At 47.6% G+C, this 25,046-nt stretch overlaps 1 protein-coding gene across 1 annotated transcript in view; it reads right to left on the bottom strand.

Annotated features, from left to right (window-relative positions):
• Positions 1-25,046, bottom strand: part of LOC126175785 (uncharacterized) — a 635,812-nt gene that overhangs the window by 48,077 nt on the left and 562,689 nt on the right. The window contains exons 4-6 of the mRNA XM_049922802.1: positions 24,066-24,275; positions 13,380-16,716; positions 7,296-7,937 (exon numbers count right to left, since the gene is read on the bottom strand). Of these exons, the coding sequence (XP_049778759.1) occupies positions 7,296-7,937; positions 13,380-16,716; positions 24,066-24,275 (4,189 nt within the window). The remainder of the gene's footprint in view (positions 1-7,295; positions 7,938-13,379; positions 16,717-24,065; positions 24,276-25,046) is intronic.

The raw sequence follows: 25,046 nt of genomic DNA, 5'->3' as shown, positions 1-25,046 counted from the left end.
CTATCATCCTTCATAAATTTTCATGGTGATCCCAATAAAACTTGAATATTGATCATATCTATAAAGGTTTAGGATTTACTGTTAAAGTGAAATTAACAAGTTTTGTAACAAAGACCTGAACGCAAAAATCTGAACTCTTTAGTCGAAATTAACGATCGACATTTCAAATAGAAGCGCTTCCTTAAAATGACAAATGTTCTAAATATCAACTTTGTAGCTTTATTTGTTTAAAAGATATAGAAATTTAAATTATCAGTATTTTCAGTTAATCATCATGTTATCATATCCTCCACACAAAACACATTTAATGATGACAGAATGACACCTTATTGAATCATTAGGTAATAGAATATTTGTTGTAAAGTTTATTGTATAATAGTTACTTTTGTTCTTTAAATATTTAGCAGAAAGCACATTGGTGCAAGGTTACTGGCCGTGGCATTCAAAGATAAGAAGGAAATTGTATTGGTTTTATGTAAAAGAATTTAACGTTTATTAGATAATGGATATTATTGTTACTTTATTTAGAACGTGAAAGTGGCCAAGCTTTAATTATTTAAATATGTTAAAATGTAAAATAATGTAGAATAAGCTGTAGCCAATCTGGTGGACGGCTTCAGGAAAGAAATCTGCACTAGTCAGTCGAGCGAGGATATTCGCCAAAGGGGCGGCGCTGGTGCAGACGCGAAAGCGGACAGGACAGTCTTGGTCTAGACACCAAAGGGTACAGTGCTGGTAGAGACGCGAAAGCGGACGGTCGGTCCTTAGGTAGCTAGGGAGTGAAACGATTTAGAAAATTTCGCGTTGTGTGGTATAGCAGGACTTAGTCTCTGAGCGGTGAGCAGCCGCGCGCCTGGTGTGAACTCGTTTAACTTTTCGCGTAGTTAACGAAATAGAGTAATGGACTTTTAATTCGCGATGAGATTGTGAATGATCGAACTGTGTCAAATGGATATGCACTCGAGTGTAACAGTAACTCTAAATACGACCACTTTCGCTATTTGTTTGCTTTCCGAATAAACATTATTCTAACCAAATCGCAACTGTGTGGCCTGCATCATTTATGGGTCGTTAATTTAGTTCCCGACATTAGTATAATGTCATTATATGTCATATTAACTTTGTATTTCGCAAACTTCGCACCATCTAGACAATTTAACCAAAGGGTCACAAGTGTCTAATTTAGGGCGTGTAATGCGACACGTGCGGTTCAACCGCTAGACTTATTTGAGCCAAGACATTTCGACGAAGAGGAACCGCATATGGGCCCGAACATCTTTGGCATGTTAGCTCGCAATTCCGACGGCCTTGGGCAATTCCGGCAGGTCCGTGCGACATCCCACACGTCCAGAAATGCTACAGAGTGGCTCCAGTAACATTCTTCTGAGTTTAAACACTTCCGCTGGCCACCAAACTCCCCAGACATGAACATTATTGAGCATATCTGGGATGCCTTGCAACGTGCTGTTCAGAAGAGATCTCCACCCTCCCGTACTATTACGGATTTATGGACAGCCCGGCAGGATTCATGGTGTCAGTTCCCTCCAGCACTAGAGCAGACATTAGTCGAGTCCATGCCACGTCGTGTTGCGACACTTCTGCGTGCTCGCGGCGGCCCTACACGATGTTAGGCAGGCGTATCAGTCTCTTTTGGTCTTCAGTATGCTTAGATGAAATATTCTAATTCCTTCACTACATGGATACCTGATCTCTTTTGAAGGTGATTCCTTCGTTAGAGAGACTTCTTTTAAGCAGGGATACCTATCAGCAGACTTCAATTTTAAAAAAAAGGTGCCGCTCTAACACCAACTACTACAGGAATTTTTCGATGAGTGATCCCACCACCGCCCACTACCTGTCACCTATAACTTTGCCAGCCTCCCCTTACCATACCTACTGAGGTGCACGCCATGGTTAGTGAAACCCGATCTACTGGAAGACTCAACTGGCACCATTGCAATGTGAGCCATGCTCTCTGCCATCAGTGCCGTCTCCAGCCCCATGTTAACATGCATTACAGCAACACTAAGATGAGGCCGATCATGACGCAGAAATACACTCCTGGAAATTGAAATAAGAACACCGTGAATTCATTGTCCCAGGAAGGGGAAACTTTATTGACACATTCCTGGGGTCAGATACATCACATGGTCACACTGACAGAACCACAGGCACATAGACACAGGCAACAGAGCATGCACAATGTCGACACTAGTACAGTGTATATCCACCTTTCGCAGCAATGCAGGCTGCTATTCTCCCATGGAGACGATCGTAGAGATGCTGGATGTAGTCCTGTGGAACGGCTTGCCATGCCATTTCCACCTGGCGCCTCAGTTGGACCAGCGTTCGTGCTGGACGTGCAGGCCGCGTGAGACGACGCTTCATCCAGTCCCAAACATGCTCAATGGGGGACAGATCCGGAGATCTTGCTGGCCAGGGTAGTTGACTTACACCTTCTAGAGCACGTTGGGTGGCACGGGATACATGCGGACGTGCATTGTCCTGTTGGAACAGCAAGTTCCCTTGCCGGTCTAGGAATGGTAGAACGATGGGTTCGATGACGGTTTGGATGTACCGTGCACTATTCAGTGTCCCCTCGACGATCACCAGTGGTGTACGGCCAGTGTAGGAGATCGCTCCCCACACCATGATGCCGGGTGTTGGCCCTGTGTGCCTCGGTCGTATGCAGTCCTGATTGTGGCGCTCACCTGCACGGCGCCAGACACGCATACGACCATCATTGGCACCAAGGCAGAAGCGACTCTCATCGCTGAAGACGACACGTCTCTATTCGTCCCTCCATTCACGCCTGTCGCGACACCACTGGAAGCGGGCTGCACGATGTTGGGGCGTGAGCGGAAGACGGCCTAACGGTGTGCGGGACCGTAGCCCAGCTTCGTGGAGACGGTTGCGAATGGTCCTCGCCGATACCCCAGGAGCAACAGTGTCCCTAATTTGCTGGGAAGTGGCGGTGCGGTCCCCTACGGCACTGCGTAGGATCCTACGGTCTTGGCGTGCATCCGTGCGTCGCTGCGGTCCGGTCCCAGGTCGACGGGCACGTGCACATTCCGCCGACCACTGGCGACAACATCGATGTACTGTGGAGACCTCACGCCCCACGTGTTGAGCAATTCGGCGGTACGTCCACCCGGCCTCCCGCATGCCCACTATACGCCCTCCCTCAAAGTCTGTCAACTACACATACGGTTCACGTCCACGCTGTCGCGGCATGCTACCAGTGTTAAAGACTGCGATGGAGCTCCGTATGCCACGGCAAACTGGCTGACACTGACGGCGGCGGTGCACAAATGCTGCGCAGCTAGCGCCATTCGACGGCCAACACCGCGGTTCCTGGTGTGTCCGCTGTGCCGTGCGTGTGATCATTGCTTGTACAGCCCTCTCGCAGTGTCCGGAGCAAGTATGGTGGGTCTGACACACCGGTGTCAATGTGTTCTTTTTTCCATTTCCAGGAGTGTATTTGCACAAAGTACACATTTTTGCCACCTGTTTAAGGAACTATCTTTTCTAGGTTACCAACTACATCTTACCCCTAGCCCCTTTCACCCTGCTCATCCTCTCTAGTTCCTCCTTTGCGTTTTGTAACTGCATCTGAAGGGCGCAGATATTACGCTCCTGCTCCTTTATCAACTTATTTCCACCAGTATAACGCAGTCTTTGGTTTGCCTTCCCCACAACGTTAACTGTGTGATCGTTTGAATTAAGTTCTTCGTACTTGCAAATTCCTAGGTATTAAGTTGAACTGACACCTCTAGATTTGCTTGATTTACCATGTAACAGAAATTTAACGGATTTTTTAGTACTTATGTGCATGACCTTACAGTTTTCCTTATTCAGAGGAAGTTCCCATTTATTGCACCATGCAGATATGGTGTTTAAGTCATTTTGCAATTGATTTTGATCTTTCGATGACTGCACTACAAGGTAAATGACAGCGTCATCTTCTAGTACTAAGAGGGCTGCTCGGATTATCTCCTAAATCTTTTATATAGATTAAGAACAACAAAGGGACTGTTAACACTTCCTTGGGGAACTCCAGATATTTTCTCGATGATTTCCCGTCAGTTACTACGTGCTGCGACCTTTCTGACAGAAACTCACAAACTCAGCCGCACAGCTGAAGCTATATTCTATACGTACGCAGTCTGATTGTAAGTCGCTTACGAGGAACGGTATCAAAATCTAGGAAATCTAGAAATATGAAATCAATCTGAGATTCTCCGTCGATAGCACTCATTTCTACGTGAGAACCAAGAGCTAGTTATGTTTCACAAGAACGATATTTTCTGAATCCGTGCTGACTATTTCGCAATAAATCGTTTTCTTCGAGGTAACTCACAATGGTGGAACAGAGCATATGTTCCAAAATCCTACTGCAAAATGACGTGAGTGGTATAGGTCAGTAATTCGTAAGATAACTCCTATTTCCATTCTTGGATATTGGTGTGACTTGCAAGTTTCCAATCTTCAGGTACTGCTACGTATGCAGTTTTACATCTACATATATACCTCGCTAGCCACCAAGCGGTGTGTGGCAGAGGGCACAATTCGCGCCATAGTCATATTTGCCCCCCTCTGTTCCACTCGCGGATCGCACAAGGGAAAAACGACTGTTTGAACGCCCTTAGTACGAGTTCTAATTTCCTTATCTTTGAATGATGATCATTGCGCGATTTGAAAGTTGGTGGTAATAATATTGCTCTGCATCCTCGGCGAAGATCGGATTTCGGAATTTAGTGAGCAGGCCCTTCCGTTTAGCGCGTCGTCTATTTGCAAGTGCATCATACTTCAAACTTTCTATGAGATTTGTAACACTCTCGCGCTGGCTAAATGTACCAGTCACGAATATTGCCGCTCTTCTTTGAGTCTTTTCAATCTCTTCACCCAGGTACTTGACGGATGTTACCGCTTCCAAAGACTGGGCATTTATTTTGTACTCGTACATTAATGCGGATTTTCGCCTTGTTATACGCAGTAGGTTACACTTACTAATATTGAGAGATAACTGCCAGTCATTACACCATGCATTTATTTTCTGCAAATCCTCATTGATTTGTTCATAACTTATGTGTGATACTATTTTCCCGTAGACTACAGCATCATCGGCAAACAGTCTAATGCCACTGTCAATACCATCAACCAGATCGTTTATGTATATCGTAAAAAGCAGATGACCTATTACGCTGCCCTGGGGCACACCTGAAGTTACGCTTGTTTCTGTTGAAGTCACCCCATTCAGGACGACATACTGCTCTCCATTATTGTATTAACATACTTTGAAAGGAATCAAAATGGACTGGAGGCCTTGCCTTTATTAAGTCAATTAAGCTGCTTCGCTACACGAAAGGTATGTACTTGTACTCGTCTACTTTGGTGAAAGAATTTCGGGAAACTGTGTTTAGTAACTTCACTTTAGTGATGCTGTCTTTAGTAGTGTCTAGGTACAGATTGTGTCTTACAACTGGTGTACGACCAGAATATTTGTGGATTTTCTGCCAGATGTCGAGATACAGGCAGACGTAGCAGTTTTGTATCAGTTTGAAGTAATCCGGACCACGTAATGGATACTGAATAATAGCAAGAGTACGCGGAAACATTTGTCGTGAAATCTCAAGTGGTGTTGTTGTTGTGGTGTTGTGTGAGACTGCTTTGATGCCGCTCTCCATGCTACTCTATCCTGTGCAAGCTTGTTCATCTCCCCGTACCTACTGCAACCTACATCTTTCTGAATCTGCTTAGTGTATTCATCTCTTGGTCTCCCTCTACGATTTTTACCCTCCACGCTGCCCTCCAATACTAAACTGATGATCCCTTGATGCCACAGAACATGTCCTACCAACCGATCCCTTCTTCTAGTCAAGTTGTGCCACAAACTTCTCTTGTCCCCAATCCTATTCAATACCTCCTCATTAGTTATGTGATCTACCCATCTAATCTTCAGCATTCTTCTGTAGCACCACATTTCGAAAGTTTCTATTCTCTTCTTGTCCAAACTGTTTATCGTCCATGGTCCACTTCCATACATGGCTACACTCCACACAAATACTTTCAGAAACGACTTCCTGACACTTAAATCTATACTCGATGTTAACAAATTTCTCTTCTTCAGAAACGCTTTCCTTGCCATTGCCAGTCTACATTTTATATCCTCTCTACTTCGACCATCATCAGTTGTGTTGCTCCCCAAATAGCAAAACTCCTTTACTACTTTAAGTGTCTCATTTCCTAATCTAATTCCCTCAGCATCACCCGACTTAATTCGACTACATTCCATTATCCTCGTTTTGCTTTTGTTAATGTTCATCTTATATCCTCCTTTCAAGACACTATCCATTCCGTTCAACTGCTCTTCCAAGTCCTTTGCTGTCTCTGACAGAATTACATTGTCATCGGCAAACCTCAAAGTTTTTATTTCTTCTACCTACTCCGAATTTTTCTTTTGTTTCCTTCACTGCTTGCTCAATATACAGATTGAATAACATCGGGGAAAGGCTACAACCCTGTCTCACTCCCTTCCCAACCACTGCTTCCCTTTCATGTCCCTCGACTCTTATAATTGCCCTCTGGTTTCTGTACAAATTGTAGATAGCCTTTCGCTCCGTGTGTTTTACCCCTGCCACCTTCAGAATTTGAAAGAGAGTATTCGTGCCAACATTGTCAAAAGCTTTATCGAAGTCTACAAATGCTAGAAATGTAGGTTTGCCTTTCCTCAATCTAGCTTCTAAGGTAAGTCGTAGGGTCAGTATTGCCTCACGTGTTCCAATGTTTCTACGGAATGCAAACTGATCTTCCCCGAGGTGGGCTTCTACTAATTTTTCCATTCATCTGTAAAGAATTAGCGTTAGTATTTTGCAGCCGTGACTTATTAAACTGATAGTTCGGTAATTTTCATATCTGTCAACACCTGCTTTCTTTGGGATTGGAATTATTATATTCATCTCAAGTGCAATTCGTCATAATGTAAGCTGCTTACAACCACCCGTCTCTCCCGGCTCCCAATAGCTCAGATCGTGAGTACAATTTTGAATGTAGATCTAGACTGGGGATTAAACATATTAAAAACAGCCATACGTCTATTGCTATTTCTCCTGAATGAAGGGAATTATGCAAAAACCAAGCAACATGACAACAGACTCTTTAGGTTAACTCCGAGTAAACTATAAATGCCAACAGTTGTATGGACAAGGAAGAGTTTGTCTCGTTGTCACTGCGCTGAGTAACAAGAGAGGAAATCGCGGCGCGGGGTTGTGGAATGTAATGAGAGTGGTAGGTACCTGTCTTGTACTTGTTCATGTTGCGGAAGGCGCGCACGCGGCTCCAGCTGCCGGACAGCTCGCTGGCGCGGTCCGAGTCGTCGCCGCCGGCGCTCATGTAGGAGCGCACCTCCTCGTCCGCACTGTCCTCGCTGGCCACGCCACTGTAGTACAGTTCCTTGAGCGCCGCCAGCTGGCTGCGGGTGCTGCCCGCGCCCTGCGCCTGCGCCTGCGCCTGCGCCTGCGCCCTCTGTCTCGCCACTGCCTCCTCTTCCGTCTTTTCCCCTCCACCGTCCTTGGCGCGCGGGCTGGCTTCGCCTTTCTCGCCCGGGGCGCAACTGGGGTTTCGTATCGTTTTCATTATCAACGACGGAGACTGCAAGACTTCTGTCTGCTGCTTCCGGCGTGTCCTCTCCGGTTTCACGGGAGGCCTTTTGGCTTCCGCCGGTCTGATCTCGTCTTCGGCTGTTCCTGGCGAGCCGAGATCGATCGTGATAGTCGTGGTCGTTTTCTTAAGTTCTTCTGCAGTCTTCCCGTCACTCTTCGAGGGGAAATTTTTTGGCAGTCGTTGCTGTTCTTGTTGCTGCTGCTGCTTTCCTTGCTGGTCTGCCTTACTGATGCGTACCACGAGCCCTCTGTTTCTGCTCCCTTGTTCCTTCTCATCTGCAATGGATCATTTCGATAAAAATCTGCTCCACTTTCCAACATTTGTTCATTCAAGCTACAGCATTTGCCAGCAATTATGTTCATTCTCAGCGCATTCCAAATTCACTTTATACGCCAGCGAGCTGGCTTATGTTATTCGCACACAACTATGCGGGAAGCGAGTCGAAACTAAGTATTGTTATACAAGCGTAGGTAGGAGGAGGTGGCAAAACGCCTCATGCAGACTTGTTTTCTGTACATGTTGAGAGACAATCTCCATGCTTGTCACTTTTTTCTCTCTTTGTCAGGCTTCGGAAAACAGGCATTAGGCTACGATACTGTTTACAAGTAGTCTCTTGAGGCGCAAGGAAAGAACAAAACTACGAAAAAAACAAAGCACGTGGAAGGGTAGAGATTGAGAAAGTGGAAACGTTCTTCCGAAGAATTTGTCTGAGTTAACATATTTCAAAATTCCATGTCCATACAGCAGTGGCACAAACAGAATGGTGCCACAGCAGAAAAGTGTTGAAGAATCAATACTGATTATAGGATTTCGATACTTACCTGCTTCTGTTTTTAAAGGTAAATGACAGTGAAGATAAGAAAAGAAATTGTGCGTTAGATAGAAATCCAAGAGTAAAGGAACCGTATTAGTAAAACGTAAGTTAAGAAAGCTTCTACTCTAAAAAAACAATTACTTATATAATGGATTAATTAACTACAGCTACTAGTAAGATTCTGTGATTTTTAGGGCCGATTAGTTCGACATGTTTTCTGGAAATTCGAAAACCATATTCGAAACGCTTTCCCAAAACAGAGATGAGGCCTCGGGAGTGGTGCGTTTATCTATTACTCAGCCGTTTTTAAGTCGAGGATCAGTATAAACGTTGTCCTTACGCCCGATCACTATCGTCAAAAACGTTATAAAAGTTCATCTTTATTCCCTGTTTCTAGAAAACCCCTAGGGAGTGGGTTACTTATGTATATAATATTGCTATAACCTGTTAGAAAATATATGACTCCAATCGAAATTAATCCTCAAATCAAGGTTTATGCAACGTAGTCTATCACCAATTTTATGAAGGTGTGTTATCTGCCACAAAGCTTCCGAATACTGACGGAATAACTTTTTTTTGCAATTTTTTTTTTAACCTGCTTCACAGGACGGCCCCGCGACATATGATTTTGGTCTCTGCTCTATTCCTACCGTTCCATGGTATCATTACATTGTTTTACGTATGTCTTATTTCGCATTGAGCTAAATCGAAACAAAGGACCGAGGAAGGGAAAAAAGTTCTGAACTGAGTATGAGGCAAGCGAATTCTTGAACAGCGCGCTTATACTCAGTCATCAAAGCGGGTCTAGTCTTCTCAAATATACAATATTTTGTATTGATAATGCTATGACGATATCTGAATATTTTGTAATGAAGTTCTCTAGTAAGCTTTCTATAGTGCATAATATGTCGACTGTTGTTGATATGTCTTTAGCATGAGAAAAATTTCTCTTTAAAACTGCGAAAATTCAATGTAAATCTCGCGGAACCTCTTCAGCCTTAGTGCAGCAAAACGACTGCCCCTTGTTCGTTGGCTAACAGCGTGGCTTCTATTCAACGAATCAGGCAATGAAAATGTTTTGTACTGCAAACAGTCGACGAGATGGAGGCAGCAATTCGCTGTGGAAACAGTGTACGATTCACTAACATAAACTAGTCGCCCTCAGATGATAAGAAAACGAAAAAATGCCATAAAAACAACCAACAGTTTCAAGTTGTACATTTTCCGTACTTACACATCTTTACAGATTCTGAATTTCCTTCAAAACATTTCCAACTATAAGTTTGAGAAAAAAAGTAAGGAACAACAGCCTGCAAAGTCTCATATCGAAACAGATATTTTCTGTGCAAAGAAGTCTGAACTGATTGCAACCTTCCTTACAGATTCATACGTCGTTGCGGGCTGACAGTCGATCGTGGACCTCCGTCTGTTACAAGAAACGCTCTACTGTTTGAATTCTGTGCCCAGAGAAGACAAAAAAGACTCAATTTCGAGTTCCGATGCAACGTGAATATTTAACCATTCGGGCACAAAAGCCATTTTGAATTTGAGACCGCCTTATAGTGTCTCATAAAATAAATTTCACTCTTTCGGTTACCATTACAAATAGCTTTCCTTAGGATTGGTGGTTTTGGTGTCTCGTGACAGATTTGAATGTATTATTGGGTTTTCATATTGTTCACGACAGGGCATCTTGGCGACTTAGGTGATCTGTAGATGGCATGAAATGGGGAGGACTGAGTTCAAGTAATTTAATAATTCAAGAGCAGCTTTCACAAACACACACACACACACACACACACACACACACACACACACACACAAAATAGAATCAGATTCTTACAGCTTCACCTACTTCTTTTTTCGCCCTGACATCGTACTCTAGTCTATACCTATCCGCGGATTGACAATCCCGCAGCTTCTTGTCGCTGGAAATGGTTCAAATGGCTCTAAAGACTACGGGACTTAACATCTGAGGTCATCAGTCCCCTAGACTTACAACTACTTAAACCTGACTAACCTAAGGACATAACACATATCCATGCCCGAGGCAGGGTTTGAACCTGCGACCGTAGCAGCAGCGCGGTTCCGGACTGAAGCGCCTAGAATCGCTCAGCCACAGCGGCCGGTTCTTGTCGCTACAAATGTTAGTTGTGCAAAGGTGAAAAAGTCGTATTCGTCAAATGTATGAGAATTCCATGAATCGTATTTTGTGTGTATATGGAATACACTCCTGGAAATGGAAAAAAGAACACATTGACACCGGTGTGTCAGACCCACCATACTTGCTCCGGACACTGCGAGAGGGCTGTACAAGCAATGATCACACGCACGGCCCAGCGGACACACCAGGAACCGCGGTGTTGGCCGTCGAATGGCGCTAGCTGCGCAGCATTTGTGCACCGCCGCCGTCAGTGTCAGCCAGTTTGCCGTGGCATACGGAGCTCCATCGCAGTCTTTAACACTGGTAGCATGCCGCGACAGCGTGGACGTGAACCGTATGTGCAGTTGACGGACTTTGAGCGAGGGCGTATAGTGGGCATGCGGGAGGCCGGGTGGACGTACTGCCGAATTGCTCAACACGTGGGGCGTGAGTTCTCCACAGTACATCGATGTTGTCGCCTGTGGTCGGCGGAAGGAGCACGTGCCCGTCGACCTGGGACCGGACCGCAGCGACGCACGGATGCACGCCAAGACCGTAGGATCCTACGCAGTGCCGTAGGGGACCGCACCGCCACATCCCAGCAAATTAGGGACACTGTTGCTCCTGGGGTATCGGCGAGGACCATTCGCAACTGTCTCCATGAAGCTGGGCTACAGTCCCTCACACCGTTAGGCCGTCTTCCGCTCACGCCCCAACATCGTGCAGCCCGCCTCCAGTGGTGTCGCGACAGGCGTGAATGGAGGGACGAATGGAGACGTGTCGTCTTCAGCGATGAGAATCGCTTCTGCCTTGGTGCCAATGATGGTCGTATGCGTGTTTGGCGCCGTGCAGGTGAGCGCCACAATCAGGACTGCATACGACCGAGGCACACAGGGCCAACACCCGGCATCATGGTGTGGGGAGCGATCTCCTACACTGGCCGTACACCACTGGTGATCGTCGAGGGGACACTGAATAGTGCACGGTACATCCAAACCGTCATCGAACCCATCGTTCTACCATTCCTAGACCGGCAAGGGAACTTGCTGTTCCAACAGGACAATGCACGTCCGCATGTATCCCGTGCCACCCAACGTGCTCTAGAAGGTGTAAGTCAACTAACCTGGCCAGCAAGATCTCCGGATCTGTCCCCCATTGAGCATGTTTGTGACTGGATGAAGCGTCGTCTCACGCGGTCTGCACGTCCAGCACGAACGCTGGTCCAACTGAGGCGCCAGGTGGAAATGGCATGGCAAGCCGTTCCACAGGACTACATCCAGCATCTCTACGATCGTCTCCATGGGAGAATAGCAGCCTGCATTGCTGCGAAAGGTGGATATACACTGTACTAGTGCCGACATTGTGCATGCTCTGTTGCCTGTGTCTATGTGCCTGTGGTTCTGTCAGTGTGATCATGTGATGTATCTGACCCCAGGAATGTGTCAATAAAGTTTCCCCTTCCTGGGACAATGAATTCACGGTGTTCTTATTTCAATTTCCAGGAGTGTATAACTGTTTGCGAATGGAGACACCCCAGCGTTTGCTTAAACAAGTGTGGAATACCCGCCAGTAACAACACTCAGGCTGCCCAGTATAGCAGTCTAACAGTCGTTCATGCTGTGCGCTGTATTGCAAAGTAGTGCATCGCGTGATAAAAGTTATGCACATTGGTTGTCGCCTGTTCCAGTCGCGTATGGTTCGCGGGAAGAGCGACTGCCGGAAAGCCTCCGTGCGCGCTCGAATCTCTCTAATTTTACATTCTTGATCTCCTCGGGAGGTATAAGTAGGAGGAAGCAACATATTCGATACCTCATCCAGAAACGCACCCTCTCGAAACCTGGACAGCAAGCTACACCGCGATGCAAAGCGCCTCTCTTGCAGAGTTTGCCACTTGAGTTTGCTAAACATCTCCGTAACGCTATCACGCTTACCAAATAACCCTGTGACGAAACGCGCCGCTCTTCTTTGGATCTTCTCTATCTCCTTTGGTACCGATCCCACACCCATGAGCAATACTCAAGTATAGGTCGAACGAGTGTTTTGTAAGCCACCTCCTTTGTTGATGGTTTACATTTTCTAAGGTCTCTCCCAATGAATCTCGACCTGGCACCCGCCTTACCAACAATTAATTTTATATGATCATTCCACTTCAAATCGTTCCGTTCGCATACTCCCAGATATTTTACAGAAGTAACTGCTACCAGTGTTTGTTCCGCTATCATATAATCATACAATAAAGGATCCTTCTTTCTATGTATTCGCAATACATTACATTTGTCTATGTTAAGGGTCAGTTGCCACTCCCTGCATCAAGTGCCTATCCGCTGCAGATCTTACGTCTCGTCCTAAATTCTGGTCCTTCATTTCTCCAGCTTTACATCAAGCAGTTCCTTCAATAAAGTACTTATTCCTGTCATTCACTGATCAGACGACCCCTGTCATATGTCACCTAGAGAAATAGGACCCAGTAGCACATATATAGTCACAGGGACCCAACAGAAGTAGTCTTCTGCCTATAACAGTGGCGAAACATTGGCTTATATATTGTTTTACACCCTTGAAGGAGCCATACACCAAGAAAATATTTACAGAATCGTATTCAAGGAGCGAAATGTCGAAATCATGCTGTGACGTTGAGTGAAATGTTATTTAAGCGTGTCGCGTGTTATTTTTAGGTTGTGAGTCTACGTATAGTCATGCGAGTTAGCGTGGTTATTGGTGAAGGAGAGCATGCGTTTTGTACAGCTTTGTTGAGCATACCTTCTGCCTCCTGCCTGGGCGACCAGGGAGCCTTAGAAACGCTCGTCTTGTCGAAGGCGCTCCCCGTCGACTTCTGGCCGGCAGTCTGCTGCTCGTCTGACGACCCAGCCTCGATGACAGTCGCTTCCCCGGCGCCGAAGTTGATCCTGGTGGAGAAGCCCTTGACCTCTCCAGAGACCTTCCTCATCTCCTCCACCTGTCTTATGCGCTCCGCCACGGTCCACGAAGACAGCTGCGCCCCGTCGGTTGCCGCCGGTCCTACAGTCACCTGGATCCCCTTGTCTTCGGTCTCCCTGCCGAAGCTCCTGGCCAGCGGCGGCGAAGAGCGCGACCGGGATTCGGCCTGCGTGGACGGGGAGAAGCTTTCGACGTCCGCCTTCTTGTGCGCAGGTCTCAGCAGTCGCAGCTGCCTCTGCAGCTCGTTCTCGCTTTCGCGGAAGTTGTGATCTACGCTCGAAATCGAAGCGACCTGTCTCTGTGGCTGCGGGACGTCAAAGGCGGTGGTACTCACTGACACCTGCGACCTCCACATTGCCGTCGTCGAACCTTGTTCACTGCTCTGAACAGGACGAAGTCTGACACCCCACTTCTCCTCCTGTTTGCCTTCTTCCGTCTCAGCCTTCGGTTTAAAGTCATCGTTTTCTCCCAAAAGGAAGGGTCGGGGCTTTCTATAGTTTTTAAGTATGCTCCTGGGCATGTTGTCCTTATCTGTGGACGCCTGCATCTGGAAGGCATCCGAATTCTCGCTGTCAAAACGAGGTGATTCGTTACCTTCAGTCTTTACTATTGCAGATATAGTTGCGTTGGCCTGCGTGAAGATGTGATCTTCTTTGTCAGCGTCGTGCTGGAAGTTAGCAGGAATGTGTGACTGGGAAATTTCTTTAGCTGGGGACGTGGTGGCAACTTTCGCATCGTTAGCTATATCGACATGTATCGTGTGGGTGACCTCTGAGACGGAACTGTCGTTGCCTCCTAGTAGCTTCTTCTCATAAGGAGAATCCCCGAAGCGAACCTGCGGGAGGTTGCTCTTACTGGGGTCTGAGGCCTGAAGGTTTGCTGTCACTGTATTATTCCTCTTTCGTCTCCGAAACATGTTGGTGGGCGGTGGTTTTTCATCCGTTTCCACGATATTGACTCGCCCGGAATCGGCCACAAAATGCACTTCTGTCTTACAGAACTCTACCTTTTTCTGTTTCTTGATGTTCATCTGGTTGGAAGAAAGTTCTTCGTCTTCTTCCTCGTTCCTCACGAAACCGTTCTGTACGAACGACACGTTTATACCGGTAGAAAACTGTCTTACTCCGTTTTGGAGAGTGGACTGACTTTGCTCCTTTCTGGAGACGCTTAGACTGTCAAACTTCTTTGCCAGTTCGGAGGCAGAAATCCTCGTAAAGGCTTGCTCTGAGTTGTCGTTTTGAGACATATGGCTGAACGACATTATGTGATTCGTACCTCCTTTAACGTACCTCGGGTCGACTGCGATAGAATGCCTTTTCATCTCGCCTTCTTCTTGTTTCGTGCTTTTCCAGCTTTCAGTTTTGCGCCAGGGGGTCGGATCGAGCAGTGGCTGAGTACTGTCGGAACTGAAAGAATTGCGCTTGTCTATAAGTGAAGACAGGTCGTTGGGTTCTTTCTTTTTTATGTTTACAACGAAAGGTTTGTTACTTTCAGAACTCGACAGAGGTCTTTCTGATAACTTGCGATAGAACTGTTTCTTCTGCTCCACGTTGCTAAGCGCGTCGTTCTGAGCAGCAGAATCGTCACGGGTGATTGGAATCGTGATGGTAACTGGCTCAGTGAAACGGCGATGATTCGGCTTTTCATCGTCTGAGTTGTCGTAGGTGGATACGTTGTGCAGAGAGGAGTCTCCAGAATTCCTGTTGTTGAAGTCAACATTTCTCTGCTCGCACTTGCTGCCCAGTGTGACGACAGTGGTTCGTCCTCTCTGGTGAGCGCTGTCATCGTCCTGCCTTTCCGACAGCACACTGTTTCTTTGCGTATCACTAGACTCTAACGAGATGTTGCCTTTGTTGATGGCTATGCTGTGACTTGCTCTCAGCGGGATCACTGGGATGTGCGAACTCGCTCCAGCTTTGGCGTGACTGTCTTCAGTTTTGGTCCTGGAGCCGACGAGGCGACCCCACGGCGTGACTGTTTCGGACGACCTGCATATGCCACTGTCCGTGGAAGATTCGACCTTACTCTTGTCTCTGAAGGGGGATCCGTAAAGCTGCGCCTCCCTGCCTTGTTCGTGCACCTGCTCGAAGCCGTAGGACTTCCGCCGGTTGTACCATTCCTCGGAGCGGCTCCCGCTGCTGCTGCTGGAGCGGTTCGAGGTCCTCGATTCGAGACTGCCGGTTCCCGGCACTGTCTTCCGCGCCCCACTCGCCGCGGCGTCCGCACCGTACACGAAGGACCTGACGCGCGGCGACGGTCCGCAGTCTTCGCGCTTGTCCGGCTCCTCCGTGACGATGCCGTCGTCGCGCTCTTCGGCGATGGCCGCGGATCTGGCGGAGTCTGCGGAAGCCTCGTCGGAGGGCGGAGATCCGAGCCGTCGCAGGCGCCCCCTGACCTCTTTGAGCTTCTCGACGGTCACGAAAGAATGCCGCTTTCCGGCCGCCTTGCTGGCGGCCTTGGAGCCGAGTCCCTCCTCCTCGGAGCTGGCCATCTGCTGCTGCTCTTGCCTGAGGTGGCCCGCCAGGCTGTCCACGTCCAGCGCGTCGTCGCCGCCGGCGCCGCCGTCCGCCAGCGTCCTGTTGACGGAGTCGGCGATGGTGGCGCCCCTGCGGAAGACGCTCTCGAGCGCCTCCAGCCCCCTGAGCGCGGAGCCGGACTTGAAGGCGGGCAGCTCCGGCCGCTCGAGCCGGGGAGAGCCGAGCGCCGCCTTGCCGGGGAACTGCAGCGAGCGCCGCACCCTGGCGTCCCGCCGCCAGTCGTCTCCCGAGCCGCCGCTGCTGCTGCCGACCTCTGCCGGGCCGTCTTCGTCGGGCGTGGCGCAGTGCAGGTCCTCCGTAGAGGAGCTCTTCTTGCGCGCGATGCCGCTGTGGCTGTGTCTGCGGCCCGACGTCGGCGACCTGTCGTGGTGCCCCCCTCCTCTTCCGTCCTCGTCTTCGGAGCTCGTGGCGGTCGACGCCTCGATCCGCGGAGCCGCTACCTCGATCTCGAGGTCGTCGTCGTGGTCGCGATGCTCTTCCGAGATGGCCTCCGCCGCCGTCGCCTCCGACTTGCCGACGAGGCTGCGTGGCCGGGAAGGCGGCCGCCGTCCGCCGATGGAACCACTGCGACCGACGCTGGCCCTGGTCTTCTGGGGGCTCGAATCCAGCGGGTTCAGTGGTAGCTGCAAGCACACCAGTTGCCGTTAATTTAATTGTACCACCCGAAGGATGTATCGTCGTTAATGGTGTAAACGCATACAACTCAAAGTACACAATACTACACTACTGGCCATTAACATTGCTACACCACGAAGATGACGTGCTACAGACGAGAAGTGCTGTGATATGCAAATGACTATCTTTTCATGGTATTTACACAAGATTGGCGCCTGTGGCGACACCTACAACGTGCTGACATGAGGAGAGTTTCCAACAGATTTCTCATACACAAACAGCAGTTGACTGGCGTTGCTGGTGAAACGTTGTTCTGATGCCTCGTGTAAGGAGTACAAATGCGTACCATCACATTTTCGACTTTGATAAAGGTCTGATTGTAGCCTATCGCGATTGCGGTTTATCGTATCGCGACACTGCTGCTCGCGGTGGTCGAGATCCAATGACTGTTAGCAGAATATGGAATCGGTGGGTTCAGGAGGGTAATACGGAACGCCGTGCTGGATCCCAACGGCCTCGTATCACTAGCAGTATAGATGACAGGCATCTTATCCGCATGGCTGTAACGGATCGTGCTGCCACGCCTCGATCCCCGAATCACCAGATGGGGACGTTTGCAAGACAACAACCGTCTGCACGAACAGTTCGACGACGTTTGCAGCAGCATGCACTATCAGCTCGGAGACCACGGCTGCGGTTACCCTTAACGCTGCATCACAGACAGGAGCGCCTGCAAGGATGTACTCACCGACGAACCTGGGTGCACGAATCGCAAAACGTCATTTGTTCGGATGATTCCAGGTTCTGTTTACAACATCATGATGGTCGCATCCGTGTTTGGTGACATCGCGATGAACGCACATTGGAAGCGTGTATTCATCATCGCTATACCGGCGTATGACCCGGCGTGATGGTATGGGGTGCCATTGGTTACGCGTCTCGGTCACCTCTTGTTCGCACTGATGTCCATTTGAACAGTGGACGTTACATTTCAGATGTGTTACCACCCGTGGCTCTCCCCTGCTTTCGAATCCTGCGAAACCCTACATTTCAGCAGGATAATGCACGACCGCATGTTGCATGTCCTGTACGGGCCTTTCTGGATACAGAAAATGTTCGACTGCTACCCTGGCCAGCACATTCTCCACATCTCTCACCAATTGAAAATGTCTGGTCAATGGTGGCCGAGCAACCGGCTCGTCACAATACGCCAGTCACTACTCTTGATGAACTGTGGTATAGTGTTGAAGCTGCGTGGGCAGCTGTACCTGTACACCTGTACCATCCAAGCTCTGTTTGACTCAATGCTCAGGCGTACGAAGGCCGTTATTACGGCCAGAGGTGGTTGTTCTGGGTACTGATTTCTCAGGATCTATGCACCCAAACTGCGTGAAAATGTAATCACATATCAGTTGTAGTATAATATATTTGTCCAATGAATACCCGTTTATCATCTGCAGTTCTTCTTGGTGTAGCAATTTTAATGGCCAGTAGTGTAGAAACACAAAGGACTTAGTAAACCGCCACTGACTTCATTACGTGTGATCGTACGGAAAGTTAGCAACACTGCATTGCATTAAGAAAAATCATAGAGAAACATTGGTAGAAGTGTAGGAATTTCGAACCAACACAACAACAGTAATGTGACTGTATTCTTGAATAAGGAATGTCTTCAAAGTGTCGTCCTTATACTAGGCTGCAATGAGTTTCGAATTCCTTCAAACAAATCTGGATCATTTCGAAATTTCTTACACGCATTGACAAGTCTCTCCTCCAATTCTCTAACAGTGTTAGCCACAGTGGCGTACACTACACCTTAGAGTTAGCCCCAAACACAGACAGCCATTGGGTTCAGTTCAGGTGATCTTGGAAGCCACGGAACAGATTCTCTTCGCCCAGTCTATCTTTCGCCACATCGGAGCTTTACATGTAGCTTCACCATAGCAGCAAACTGTGCTTTTGCTCCATCATGCGTGTACGACTCCCTCTGGCGTTGCTCTAAGGCAGCAGGGGTGCTCAGCCTTTCTAGGCTTGAGATTTGTTACATGCAATTTAGTCCATTTAGAGATTTACCGACTTAAAAATTCATGAAGGTTCAAGTACAAAACAACACCATAGCCAATATTAATAATTTTAATCACACAAAATATGTAAAAAGTAAATTTCTCTCCGTCAAAAGTTGTGGGTCTACTACTCAATTTTCAAGATATTACACATGTGATAAAAACTGAAGTACATGTCATCATAAACGTGCAAAAAGATTTGTGAGATACTTGGCTTTACATATCATTGGCAAGTATATTATAATCTGGCGAATAATTAATCAGAGTCAACCCCACTCAGCGCGAAAGATGAGGATCAGTCACTTTATCTCTAAACTTACGTTTTATTATGTTTATTGTTGAAAACGCTGCCTCACATATATAAGTTGTTCCAAAACAACTATATAGCATGCATTGCAACTTCTAGTGTTAAGGTAGGTTTTGGCTGTCACTATTTTCCAATAGTGATCTTCATTGTATACTGACTTTAAGGAAATGTCATTTTGAAATCGAATTATTTCTTCTTCAAGTTCAGTCTCACTTCAAGAGAAATGAGTGCTCATTTTACTGGAAATATCTTCCACATACACTTTTTCGAAAGATTGAGCTATGAAAGCTAAGACTTGGAACCTAAAAATGGTTTTCAGCCTCTGTCTTCAGTCCTGTCAGGTTAGCCGTATACTTCTTTGTAACTTTTTGATCCAAAGACGTTTGTAGATTCGAGAGATCTGACATTATTGGAGGAAAGTGCGTCACAATTAATTTCTGTGCTGTCGCTCTGGCTTGTATTCTTGCGCTATTTTGACTGGGATTGTTTACAAAGTGAGGCGGTTATCTAATATGTCAGTACTAATAGCAGACTCAATTTCGATAACACGAAGTGTTTAATTGAGCATTACCTCCGCCATGTACATGTTGCTTCGCAAGTAGTAACCTCATCATTCAGGAAGAAAGACTGTTGCTTGGCGCGAGCGTTAAAGACGGTAGAATGTAGATGGAGACGAAAGAGACTGAGAAAATGTTGCCAGATTTACCTACCTACTAACACCGTGCGAAACCTCATTGCCGGCCGCTGTGGTCGACCGGTTCTAGGCGCTTCAGTCCGGAACCACGCGGCTGCTACGGTCGCAGGTTCGAATCTTGCCTCGGGTATGGATGTGTGTGATGTCCTTAGGTTAGTTAGGTTCAAGTAGTTCTAAGTTCTAGGGGACTGATGACCACAGATGTTAAGTCCCATAGTGCTCAGAGCCATTTGAATCATATGCTTCTTGGTAGAAGTGTGCCGCCTCATGCGCATTGCCGTTAGTCCTACCATACATGAAATGCATATATGCGCATATTCCTCGTTACTATAACGTTCGGCCGGCCAGTGTGGCCACGCGGTTAAAGGCGCTTCAGTCTGGAACCGCGCGACCGCTACGCTAGGTTCGAATCCTGCCTCGGGCATGGATGTGTGTGATGTCCTTAGGTTAGTTAGGTTTAAGTAGTTCTAAGTTCTAGGGAACTGATGACCTCAGATGTTAAGTCCCATAGTGCTCAGAGCCATTTGAACCATTTGAACTATAACGTTCCGTGTATCACCAACACTCGTCTGAGTGATAAATGCGAAGGACACGGGAATACTGCGTGCTCATGTGAAACGGCGTTAACAGCATGTGATATGGTGTCTAATTGTAGGTCTCCATCTCGCCATCCGATCAAAAGGTGCAATATCGAGGTTTGTGGGGCATTCGGACGTGACAGTGACATGCATGGAAATGTGAGAGCGGGCATACACGTCGTGAAGGTGCTGGTCGTGCACGTCTGATAGCTACATTGGAGACCACCGCACTGAGCACCAATCAGTCGAAACTCCTTCATATCCGTGGCTGCCATCTGAGGACAAGTCATGTGCTCCCTGCAATACTCTGTGTCGTCCCGCACTATTGGTCAGAGAATATCAGCAGCCAGTCTAGGGAACTATTGCCCCACTTTCATTAACAATTCAACTCAAATGGGTGCATTTTGGGGTGATGCCACGACCGCGAAGCAGGGACTTGCTGATGAATGGCGTCGCAATGCGTTCAGCGATGAATGGCGCTTGGCGCTACCTCAACGACCGTCATTGACGAGTATGGAGACGACCTGGGGAGAAACCACATTCTTTGGAGAGCCACAGCGGTGTTACTCCTGGCATCGTGGTGTGGGAAGCGATCGCGTATGACTTCAGATCACTGCTGGTAGTGACTGAGCGAACTCTGACCGCACAACGTTACATCACGGACATCCTGTGTTCTCACGTATTACCTCTCGTGCGACAGTATCATCATGCCTTTTTTCATCAGGTCAATGCTCGTCCACACGTGGCACATGTCTGTGTGATGTCAAGAGACTCCACAGACCTGTCCCCGACAGAACATGCACCGGTACCAGCTCCTACTTCATCTCCGTCCCATTGCCAGTATCAGGATGTCAAAGAGCAGACACAAGAGTTGTCGGTCAGTTTGCTTTAGGAGAAGATACAACGACTTCTTCCCATCCCAAACAGTTACGCATCCAGACCAGAGAATGTGCGACGTCATATTGATAAGTATGCTGATACCAAGAGGTTGTTTGTAAATTTGACTATTTTGTAATGACTGAAAAGTGTCATATACCCTCTGAGCCCGAGAAGTTACAATCCGCACCCTACCCCCTTGTGGGTGCTTAACTTTTTCTGTAAGGCGGTTTATGTCAGATGGGTGATGCTTAAGGCTAGTCTATATACACACTAAGACGAAAAAACGACGCACCACGAAAGAATTACCTGAATGGAATGGAAAGCAGTAGATATCACGTATATGCACAGACAAACAAATGATTACTATTTTATAAAAGTTGATGTCTGTATTACAGAGAAAGAACTTCACAAACTGAGCCAGTCAATAACTCGTTGGTTCACCTTTGGCCATTATGCAAGTAGCTTTTCGGGATGGCATTGATTGACAGAGTTGTTGGATGTTCTCCTGAGGAATATTGTGCCAAATTCTATCCAATTTGCGCGTCAAAATCTCGAGCTGGCTGGAAGGCCCCTGCCCATAATACTCCAAACGTTCTGAATGGGGAAGAGATCCGAAGACTTGGTGGCCAAGGCAGCGTTTGCCAAACACGAAAATAAGCGGTAGAAAATCTAGCCGTGTGCGGGCGGCCATTACTTCGCTTAAATGGAAGACCAGAGTGGCTTGCCATGAAGGGCAACAAAACCGGGCGTAGAATATCGTCGACGTAAGGCCGTGTTGTTTGGGTGCCGCGGATGAGAACAAAAAAGTGGCACCCCATCATTAGCACTGGTTGTCGGACCGTATGGCGGGCGACAATCAGGTTGGTAACCCACTGCTGTCCGGGGCATCTCCAGACAAGTTTTCGGTATGGAATCTCATTGATTGAAACAGAATTGTCTTCAACGACGAATCCCACTTTGAAATGAAATGAAATGGCTCTGAGCACTATGGGACTTAACTTCTGAGGTCATCAGTCCCCTAGAACCTAGAACTACTTAAACCTAACTAACCTAAGCACATCACACACATCCATGCCCGAGGCAGGATTAGAACCTGAGACCGTAGCGGTCGCGCGGTTCCAGACTGTAGCGCCTAGAACCGCTCGGCCACTACGGGCGGCGCTTTGAAATGAGCTCCGATGATCAGCGTAAACGTTTCTGGAGACGCTCCGGACAGCTGTGGGTTACCAACTTGAATGTCATCCGCCATACGGCCCGAATCAAGAGTGATTGTCTGGGGTGCCTTTTATTTTCATAGAAGGACCCTTTTATGTAAACGTAGGCTTCCGCGGCCGTTGTCACAGTTAATAAAATCTTCTGGATTTGAGGCCGCATTGTCATCTGTAAAATTCCTTACGTTTTGGCGACTGTTACAAGGCGCCTTCCTCAGGGCGTACTGCTAACTGCTGAATGAGCACTACTTGGATACTTATATATTATGGAGGAGTGCAGTCATTGGATGTGAGGGTGAGGAGGAGGGGTATTTGGAGATCATTTTATTGGTCTTTCCATTACGTGTTGTCATTGGCGGAAATGGACGTTTTCCATTGGAGTTTCCATTACTTCTTGCCATTGGTAGAAATCGGCGAATACGAGACTGAGCGGCGACTACAGCTTAGCGTTGTTTACTAACTGCCTAGTAACGACTAGCCCGCGTCAGCGCTCTGTGTACCCTCCACCGCTGTGGCCAACCGCGCGCCTGTTGCTCTGCGAGAGCTGTCCTTCCGCAAAGCTGTCACAGCTGGCAGACAAGACAGATAACAATGCGGCCTCAAACTCAGAAGAATGTTATTGACGAGGAACCTTTTGGTTGTCATCCGCGGCACCGTTACAGCATAGCGGTACGCCCCGTTTTGTTGCCCTTCACGGCAAGCCACCCTGGGCTTACATATCAGCAAGATAATGCCCGCCGCACACGGTGAGAGTTTCTACTACTTATCTCCGTGCTTGACAAACCCTACTTTGGCCAGCAAGGTCTCCGCATCTTTCCCAAATTGAGAGCGTTTGGAGTATTATTGGCAGGACTCTCCAACCAGTTCGCTATTTTGACGATCTAATGCACCAACTGAACAGCGTTTGCCACGATATCCTTTACGGGGTTACCCAACAACTCTATCAATCAATGCCAAGCCAAGTAACTGCTCTCGTAGCCGGCCGGAGTGAACGTGCGGTTATAGGTGCTACTGTATGGAGCCGAGCGACCGCTACGGTCGCAGGTTCGAATCCTGCCTCGGGAATGGATGTGTGTGATGTCCTTAGGTTAGTTAGGTTTAATTAGTTCTAAGTTCTAGGCGACTGATGACCTCAGAAGTTAAGTCGCATAGTGCTCAGAGCCATTTGAACCATTTGTTAAAGAGAATGAAACCATCTTAACCAACAGTACACAGGTAGCCAATGTATTTAACAATCACTTCTTAAGTGCAGGAGAAAAAATTGGTGAGAAGCCATTTGAACGATTTTTGATCTGCTCTCGTAAGTGCCAGAGGTGGGTTATTGGCTAGCTCAATTTATGAAGCTCTTTCTCTTGAATAAATCATCCAAATTTTATGAAACTGTAATCATTTTTTTGTCTGTATATACACACCACGTCTGCTGGTTTCCGTCCCATTCGGATAACTCCTTCGTGATGCGTAGTTTTTTTTTGTCACGTGTATGTATAGGTGTTAATATTATTTTGCAGATCACCTGTAAGGTCTTGTAGTTATTGGTTGAGGTAATGGCAATTTCTTCCAAGTGCACTTGACGCATACGGAGCCGAGTATCGAGTCTAGTGATAGTTGAGTCCTAGATGGCTGACCTGCAGGTTATCGAAGGCGGGCGCCTTTCGCCAGGCGGCTGCGGTGCCGGAGGTGGTGGTGGAGGAGGAGGAAGAGGTGGAGAGCCTGCTGGCGCGCACCACGTGCAGACGGCTGCCGCCCGGGCCGCGCTCCTGGAACACCTCCACCTGCTGGTGCCGCCGCTGCTCCACGCCGCCGGACGCGCTCGCCACGCGCCGGGAGTCCACCACCTGCACACAACAACACACATCCGCAATTTGAACATACCCGACAATGAAGACGCTCGCCAGACAAAATGTTTTTTGCCTCCTTAAAAGAGCACACTTTGGATTTGGGAGAGCTGGACGTGCTGTAGCCACTGGCAGTTCCACAGTTCTGTCACTTCAACACTGCCTCACGTATTAAAGCGAGGCTGACCCTCATCATAAACTAACCTCACAGACTAAATATCAGTCACCCCATTAAAAGTGCAAGGAGCTTGCTTTGGTGGGTTATAAATTGTGTAGAACTGGTACACGGCGGTCGTATGGCCTTCTACCGCTGACCTAAGTCACGGCAGTGAAATGTGAGAATGTGCCAATCTGTTGCACGGGATAAGAACAAAAAGACGAGTCGACATGGACATGTAACAAAAGCAAAAAAGATGTTGACGTGTTTTTATATACCGGGTGATCAAAAAGTCAGTATAAATATGAAAACTTAATAAACCACGGAATAATGTAGAGAGAGAGGTAAAAATTGACACACATGCTTGGAATGACATGGGGTTTTATTATAACCAAAAAAACACCCCATATTGCTAGACGCGTGAAAGATCTCTTGCGCGCGTCGTTTGGTGATGATCGTGTGCTCAGCCGACACTTTCGTCATGCTTTGCCTCCCAGTCCTCAGTCCGTGCGATTATTGGCTTTGGGGTTACCTGAAGTCGCAAGTGTATCGCGATCGCCCGACAGCTCTAGGGATACTGAAAGACAACATCCAACGCCAATGCCTCGCCGTAA

The sequence above is a fragment of the Schistocerca cancellata genome, chromosome 1 (assembly GCF_023864275.1).
Source record: "Schistocerca cancellata isolate TAMUIC-IGC-003103 chromosome 1, iqSchCanc2.1, whole genome shotgun sequence".
NCBI classification, from domain to species: Eukaryota; Metazoa; Arthropoda; class Insecta; order Orthoptera; family Acrididae; genus Schistocerca; species Schistocerca cancellata.
Note: the sequence above shows the minus strand (reverse complement) of the source record. Positions and strands in the feature narration are given on the sequence as shown.